At 39.6% G+C, this 8,743-nt stretch overlaps 1 protein-coding gene across 1 annotated transcript in view; it reads left to right on the top strand.

The window, feature by feature from the left end:
* Positions 1 to 6,959, top strand: part of LOC107103869 (glutamate receptor ionotropic, kainate 2-like) — a gene marked incomplete at both ends in the record, with an annotated part of 54,738 nt that extends 47,779 nt beyond the window's left edge. Inside the window, one exon of the mRNA XM_015403712.1 lies at positions 6,786 to 6,959. Coding sequence (XP_015259198.1) covers positions 6,786 to 6,959 — 174 coding nt within the window. The remainder of the gene's footprint in view (positions 1 to 6,785) is intronic.
* Positions 6,960 to 8,743: the final 1,784 nt, after the last annotated feature.

Here is an 8,743-nt window from a genome sequence, read left to right as displayed (position 1 = left end):
AGAAATTTCTTAGGCGGGGAGGCCATTTTGGCACATTTATCCATAAATGTCACCAAACTGTGCCAAATATGTTTTTTACATCAATACTGGGGGTTTGTTAAGATTATGAGGTCACGTAGCAGCTGGACCCACCGGTGGGTCCGTAGGGTTCTAGGGGTTAAGGAAGAAGTCAAGGTTGCAAACAAACAAGCCTCAAAAACTGATTACAACACACACTAAAACTAGCATACTGTAACCAGTGAGACCACAAACAAACAAATAAATTGTTATACTGTGAATGTAACTAGAGAAAACACAACTGTCAGGGAAGCAGTGGCAGCTTTATAAATTCACAGATAGGAAGAGGATGATGAAGAAGGACCAAAATGACAATTAATAGAAGCAATAGAAATTAAGAAAATATGTTTATTGATTAAAATGTGTAAAACCAAAAATAGGAAAATGAAAATTATTTATTGCTAAAGGGAAAAAAATCAATGAAGGTAAAAGAGGATGAAATATAAAATCTTGCCATACATTATAGAATTAACAATAGCAATTAAAGGCTCTGTCACACCTTGACGATTTAGACCACTATATGCCTGATGTATGGATGTAAAAACGCTGGCATACGTTGTATAAGTAATGAGCACGCTGAGTTATGCTTACACACTTTGACATACGGCAAGTAGATCGATAAATATTGAGCATGCTGAAAATTTCCCAACACATGCCAGCATATGCCATATGTGGTCCATCAGTTCCAGGTCAGTTATCTGATGGTTGACATCCGTTCAGTGTCAGTTACTCATCAGTCGTGGCGTCTAGTTTATCCTAAACCTCTGAGTAACTTGTTCATAACTTCTGCGTAACTTATCCAGAACTTCTCTCCCACGCATATCAGTGTATCTGACGTGTTCCAGACGAGCGCTGAACGTGTTTCTAAATTGCAGCTACTGTATAACGACAAATTTTATATCTTCTTTCTTTACCGGGTTGTAAATTAAAGACAGAATTTTATGCAGGCAGGGCATTACGCTGCCGTGTGTTATGCATAAGTTAGGTGGTTGTTGGAAATAAGTTCTGGACTCTATATGAATACTCTATGTACATATTAGGGATGGGATGATTTATGAAAACCGTCCGAACCGTTCGGTTCGACTGTCTCGGTTCAGTTCGCGTGTGTTTCGTTCGGTTCATGCGCTGCTCCTTTTTCTCATAGGCGAAGCGTTTACACTCCAGAGCAGAAGGTGGCGGTACTGCAACCAAAGCCAACCACCAGTAGTAAACAAGAAGAAGAAGAAGCGAAGCAGCGTAGCCGGGTGTAGCAGAAAAAAATCAGTTGTTGTGGAGAATTGTGTGGGTATGGCGAGTGGGAAAGAACAGGAGTTGGAAGACGCGCCAGCAGCACTTTATAGGTCTGCTGTATGGGACCACTTTGCATTTAGAGTGACCTACGATGACGGCGGAAAGAAAGTGGTGGATAAAAGTGCAACAGTGTGCAAGCATTGTGCAACACGTTTTGGTTATGCTAACAGCAACATGACCAACATGTCATGCTAACCCTGAAATCCCACATACTCCGTCAGCGCTCCGCCCCGCTGCGCTCCAGACCGCCTGCTCAAAGCAAAGCCTACAGCCTCCACTGTGGCTCCCGTCGCTCCGCTCTGAGTTCCTTGGAGATGGTAGAGGGCATGCGCCAGATGATTAAATTCAAAGCAGCAAAACATACGGAAATGATCCAGGGTTTCCGCGGATCATTGAAAATAATTACAATTCATAAATTTTGGGGGAATTTTTTCATTCATTTCATTAATTTATTTTCGGTGTAACAATCAACATGTACCGAATCGAACCGAACCTAAAACCGTGAATCAAACTGAACCGTGGATTTTGTGAACCGTTCCACCCCTAGTACATATATGCCCAAAATAAAAGAATACATAGAAAGTTAATCATATGCCAGCATTTTAGGAGATTCTGGGACGTCAGGCAGACGCTGGCTGGCTAAATCGGTGTGCAAGGGGCCCTAAAGCATGGTGAATATGGAAGATACATTGGTCATGAGACCATCACCCAAATTCAAAGATTAGGAAGCTGAAGTGAAAACTTGCTGTAAAAAGACATCAGAAGCTGGTGAAAGTAATGCTTTAGTAATCCGGCGTCCTCCGGTCTTAGTTTATTCAATTTAGATTTAATATTGTAGTAAGTGGAAACTTTGAACTTTCCTTTTTTTATGATATCACTTTTTTTCTTACCCTGAGTAGCTTTCTGAAATAGACTCAAAGCAAATATAAGTTTAATGTGCTGCGCTTGGAAACAGAAGCAAACATTTAAAAACAAAAATCTCTGTAAATGTAGATCCTAATTAACATCAAAGCAAAGACAAAAGCAGGGACCCTCCGACTATTAGCGTGACTTCAAACCTCCTCTGATCCTCAAATCTTATGGTTTTCTTGTTTAGGGCTAAGTTTATGAGGATAATTTTCTAAAGTTTAATTATTTTTGCTTTGCTTTTCTTCCAAATATTTAATATTACATTTAATTCATGCTTTACTCTCATCCGGGGCCTCGTCCATAAGATGTGCCTAAACACAATGAAAAGCTGCATTGTTTTCTGGCAGCCACAGAATGTTTTTCAATGAAAGCAACAAACCAAAGAGTATTCCAAAAAAGTTAAAATAATAATCCACTGGACTTTGTTGGATGTTTTTTTTTTTTTTTTTTACTCTTTTTGAATGACTCTGACCTGAATTACTCAGAATCTTCACCAGCAAAACACAGAGTAGAACAATATTTAGCCACATACACTGATATGTAACCGTATTTTATTCAAACTTGAGGGGAATCGAACGCTTGTGTAATTTATAGCCACTAGAGGCGCTAGACCTGTAACTTTGAGGTTTAGCAGCCCTGAAGGCCACTGGCAGCAGCGTGCAGAGACTTAACCCCTTAAGCCCCGCAGGCTCGGTACAGGGCCCAACTGACACCTGCTCATGTTGATCTATTTATAGAAACGGCCCAAACACAGTCACATGGTGTTTCATCCACATGCCTTTCAAAGGGGGCTTTAAGTCTTCTAAAACACGCTTTAAATTTATTTTTTTTCAAAAATATCTTTTGTTTTATAAAGATTTAATGAGATTTAAAATGCCACCCAAATTCTGCGGGAGTAATGCAACAGCAGGTATTCATTTTTAGCCACACCCCCTAATTGGAAACTAGAGGCTCAGACCTTTCCAATAAAAGTCCCTGCAGACTTTTTTCAACACCTTTTCTTCAACTGACAGGTTTCCAGATTTTTCCTCTCAAGACTGATCATATATATCTTATACACAACCCGTCCTCAAACACTGGAGAAAGACTGAACACTTTTAAAGGCACAGTTGCCAATCAATATTTAACTATGGCTAGGTTATTGGTCCAAAAATTGGCCTCCAAAATTGGCCTCTATTGGCCTCTATTGTTCTGGGAGCTTATTTCCCAGAACAACAGAGAGAAGTTGGTAACTATTGCCTGCTTTGTGTGTCAATTGTCAGGTTGCTAGCCGGTTACAATTGACACTGTCCACGTTAGGCGAAGTGGACAGCCTTCGAAAGTAGTGCAAGGACCTGTTTGAATCCATAGCCAAAACTTCTCCAGCCTCCTTATTGTCACGGATCTCGAAGGATCCAGTCCAGGTAGACCGGGTCCTTGGAGGACGCAGCCGCTGAAATTGAAGTCACCCATAATGTCTCAATGATGGCCTGACAACCTGCTGTTTCCATGGTTTATGTGCCTTCCAGGTGTTTGGACTGATCTACATATGTGTTTATTTTCCCAAAGAAGTTGGCCAAAATTTATAAGGATACTTTCCATTAACATGTAAACAAGGGGTTTATGCATCTGACAGTTTTTTGTTTTTTTTTTGCACTGCAAGTTTTTAATATTGTGAAAGCTGCACTTTATCCATGAACTCCCTGTTAATGTTCTATGATAGTCTCTCAGTGGCTAAACTAATCTGTTATGACTGGTGAGTCATACATGTCAAAGAAATTAAACCTTTAAGGTTATCTTTGTGTTTTTATTTCTGTTATTGATCTACCAATAGTAATCAGTTCCAGTGGTTGGTAGTGAAACGAAACAGAAGTTTGAGATTGACTAATATTCATCATATCTAATCTTTAGACTTTCCTGCTTTCTACCAAATTGATAAATTTCTTTACGTTATTGTAGGTTTCTTTTTTTTTTTTAGGTTTATCAGAATAAAATTTATTTGCCTTATTATCTTGAAGTAAAGAAACTGACTGCTTTGTTTTAGCGTGTATTTCACAGGGAAGAGAGTCTGCAAGATAATTAAACATCCCTCTGGTGTTTTCTGAGAGATGATATACAAAATCTGAAGGGGGGGTCTCTCATTATATCCAATCGTTGTGTTTGGCAGAGTCCTGAACTGAAAGCTTGATTCTTCAGGCACACTGAACAACCACGTCATACTGGGGCCACATATGGCAGCCGTTCTGCTGCCAGACTTCTGCTCCTGCTTTGCTCTCCTTTTGTTCGCCTGCGCCTTCAAACTGTATTGATCAGTTATCAGTAATAGGCTGTCATGTCCTGCTGTGTGTTGGAAGACATTTGGAAGTGATCAGCTGGGTTTTATTAGCCTTTGGTAGCCATCTTCAGCTGTGGTCTATGGTTTCCCAAAGTTGGTATGTCGTCCCCATACTGTAACCAATATGAAATTGTTGGCTTAAGTAAAGTAATAAACAATGTTTCACTTAGAAAAGGTTAAACATGTTTTCTCCCACTCAATGTCTTAAGAAAAAATCTATCTGAGCTTATTTGAATGAGGGGGGTGGATTAAAATATAAAAAATGCCCAACCAGCTTCTATGAGTATGATTATGTTGCCATTTCTGACTGAAAGCTTTTTTCTTTCAGAAAGGAACAATGCTCTAAAACGAGAATGTGATTCGATGCTGCAAAGGTGGCAGATTTCACACATTTCCATCAGTTTTCTCATGTAGTTTGCAATTAGAACAGATTGGAAAGAATAAAATTAAAATAATACATTTAATTTTACCTAAAGAACTGAATGCCGCACTTTGAGTAAAACAAGCATTTACATTAATTAAGAAAAAATTAACAAAAGAAATTTACAGAATTAGACAAAAGGTAGATTTTTAGATGCTGTTAAAGATGCACTCTGAGAAAAACAACTGGAGGAAAATCTCTTTACACTGTCTGGGAGATAAATTTATAATCTTTCACTGACAGCAAAACATGTCCAACTATTCTGAAACTTTTAACTTCAGTCCCTTTTAGTGGCCAAGGCCCGGGCTTCTCTCTAAGAGGAAAACTTCCTTATGAAGTGGAATCCATGCAAATCAGTTCAGAATAAATCAGCAATCTCCTTTATGTGGTGGATGAGAATGAAAAGCACTAAATGTGCTAATGCCCAATAAATAGGAAACATGCTGCAAATATAGAAAATAAAACAGACTAAGACTAACTATCAAGCAAAGAAGAAAGGCTTCAAACGGACAAAAATGGGGGAAAATGATGCTAACACACAAAACACATGAAAAGAATAAATGGTGCAAGTGACAAAAAACTGCAAGTTAAGGAGAGCTGAAAGTGGCGCTCCATAGTGGATAGTTGTATGTTCGCTAACTTACATGGTTTCGTGCCATGTGTTGATAAATCCCCCCTGTGGTCTCTCTGTTCTGCAAAGCTAGTTTGCAGCATTTTTTCCAGGCAGCTGTCATGATTTTAACTAAAGCTCTGACCCACATGGAGAAGACCAAACAGAGAGACCAGGGAAAAGTTTAACAGGTTTTATTGTGAGTTGGTAGAGAGGAGTCCAGTGCTGCTCTGAACACTGTCAAGCCGGGACTGAAAAGTGAAGGGGAAGATTCTGCTGTTAGTTCAGGCTCAGTGGGAAATTTGTGTCTTCGATTTGAAGAAGGCAATAAAGGCAACAGGACTCACGTTTCCAGGAAAAGGTGTCTCTTGTTGAATCCAGTTGGTGTGAGTTGTTCCACACCGACTGTTGTTGCCTTGTTCATTGGAGGGCGGACAGGGCTTACCCAGGTTGCGGTTTTTGCTTGAGGGACGGAGGTGCTGACTGCCACTTAGTTTTCCGGCGGTACTTGAACGGTTTCTTGTGGAGAATAATCCCCTGCTCAGAGAGACGCCCAAACAATCCTTGGGGAAAAGTAGATCCAAACCACCAGTTTGAATCCTCAGCTCAGTTTGATGCTCAGAGAATCCTTCCAGGGGGGAGAAGGTCCAAAACATCCAGTTTGCAGGATTACTTCCTGCCGAGAGGCAAAGACAAAAAAAAACAACAAGGTTAAGACTCAGATTGACAAAAACTCAGTTTGACTCAGCAAAACTCAGCTTGGCTAGAGTACCAAAACTGGCAAACACTCTGGCGTGGAGGTAGTGGCAGTCAGCAGCTTAAGAATCCTCCGGTAATGAGGCAACCATCCGCAGGTGTGTTAGGAGGCCGACGAGAACCAGGCGCCACCTGGTGGTGGAGGGAAAATAAACTAAAGCACAACCCACACAAACTGGATTCCTAACAGCAGCTGCTTTTTGCTGTTAGTCAAATGTTTTGGTTTTTACGGTACTTTTTGTATTTGATGTACATGTATGTATTTGCAGGGCAAGAGGCAAGACCATCGTAACTTAATGTCCTAAATGTGACATCAGTGTACCAAAGTGTTAATGTTAGCTAGGAAACATGTCATAAAGCAATGTGTTTTCCAAGGCAGGTCTGTGGCTCAAACTCTGATCTTCACCTGTTTCTTTTTTTTTTTCCAGGATCTGTTCGCACTGGATGTGGAGCCTTACCGATACAGTGGTGTGAACATGACGGGATTTAGAATCCTAAACACAGAAAACAGCCAAGTCGCGTCAATCATAGAGAAATGGTCCATGGAGAGACTACAGGCTCCACCTAAACCTGACTCTGGTCTACTGGACGGCTTCATGACTGTAAGTTTGCTGAAAATGAATCTGTAGCGCTGACAGATTTGCATCATGGGAGTCAAGCTGTGTTCCAACTTTAAACTGTTCTATTCCTAAAAAAGGAAGACCGGATTAACGCATTCTGGGATAGATGCACAAAACTGGTGGTGGTTAGGAATAAATGTTTGCAAAACCTGAAACTGCACATGTGTCCAATTGTGAATTTAGATGCAAAGGAAAAGCTCCACAATAATTTTTACAGAGCAAACATCAATCTCCATTAGTTTCCATAGTTTGATCACATTTCTGTGTATTTATTAAAATCCCACTAACAGCACATGATCTCTCTTTTCTTCCTAACCAAGCAAGGTATCAAATGTACAGACGCACTGAAACAATAGAGATACACTGGTGTCATTTTAGCTCAACAGAAAACAATAAAGAAGATGGCAGCCGTAGAGCTGGGAAGAAAAAAGAGATTTCAGGGAGCTGCTCCTCTGTACTACGGAGCTCCGCCCACTTCCTCCTAGTGTTTGCATAAATTATAAATCTATGCTTATAATCATCCTTTTTAAAGTCAGAATCCAAACCTTGTTGTGTGCAACAGATTTTTTATTGTGAGTTTGATAAGTTGATTCCAAATATATTTGCTCTGCAATGATTGGTTGGAGTGAAGTGATTGATGCGGCGCTCTTAGTGATGCCCTAAGGGGACGATGTTTGGGCCAGGCTGGGAAGGAAAGGCAGGAAGCAGAGGTAGCATCCCCTGATATAAAAACAAAGATCCTTTTCTACATTTATTTAAGGATTTAAACTGCATAATTAATTTTAATTTGACTTAGTTTTAAGAGTTATTACATTTTCTATATATTATCAAACACATTGATTTAATTTGATTCGGAGTTAACGTCAGTCAATCATTTTAATATCTAAATCTAATAAAGTGATGGTTTACTTTTGAGCTCAAAATAGTTAATAGTTTTTCAGATATTTTCTGAATTTTTAATCCCAAATGGCTGATTCAATTAATAAAGTATCTGTTTTTTTGTTTTTTGTTTTCTCCAATAAGTGGAAATGAGACATTTTACATAATGTTAAACACTAAAACCAAACCAGTTTCTGTTGGGTTTTAACATCCGAGCCTGAGAACAAATGTTTAGAATACAAAAACAAATTCCAAAAGAAATGCAGTTTGAATGCGAGTGAAAATCTTCTTTGCCTTTTTAAATGTTTAGCTTATAAAGGGCGCAAAATAAAGACAAATGATCTAATAAAGAGCTTGAAAATGAAATTAAACCCAATAAAAAGCTTTTTCAGGATGCTGGCAGTTTAGTAAGAAAGAATGACAAAAGAAAAAACACAATTATTTATTTCTAAAGCATTAAAATGTTTGTGTTTAAATACAGAGTGATTGTGACAGGAAACAAAGCTGCGTGCAAATGGGTGCTCGCCTCGACTGGACTGATGTGGAAAGGTTGCTGCTGTGGGCAGAAACCAAACAGCTGCAAAATGGGGAGAAGACTGAGGGGTTTATTTTTGGGAATGAAAATATTTTGTAAAATGTTTCCGTACGAAGTGTGACTCTATAAAACCTTCAAGTTTACCAAGTTTCTACACCTCCAAACCAGCCGGATAAATATGCAGAGGCTTTTCTGACTGTAAATCTGATCTTACGGCGTGGGTGGGGGTGGGGGGGTCTGATGCAAAGCCTCAGCGCCCCTCGTTCCAAATTAGTCCTGCGTGTGATAAGAGGAGTCTTTGTCACTGGGATCTCAAACCTCCCTGATCAGAGCATGCTGCCTATAATAACTG

This window comes from Cyprinodon variegatus, unplaced genomic scaffold (genome assembly GCF_000732505.1).
Source record: "Cyprinodon variegatus isolate N-32 unplaced genomic scaffold, C_variegatus-1.0 Scaffold1548, whole genome shotgun sequence".
Lineage (NCBI taxonomy): Eukaryota > Metazoa > Chordata > Actinopteri > Cyprinodontiformes > Cyprinodontidae > Cyprinodon > Cyprinodon variegatus.
The sequence above is the reverse complement of the archived record's forward strand: the minus strand, read 5'-3'. Positions and strand labels throughout refer to the sequence as shown.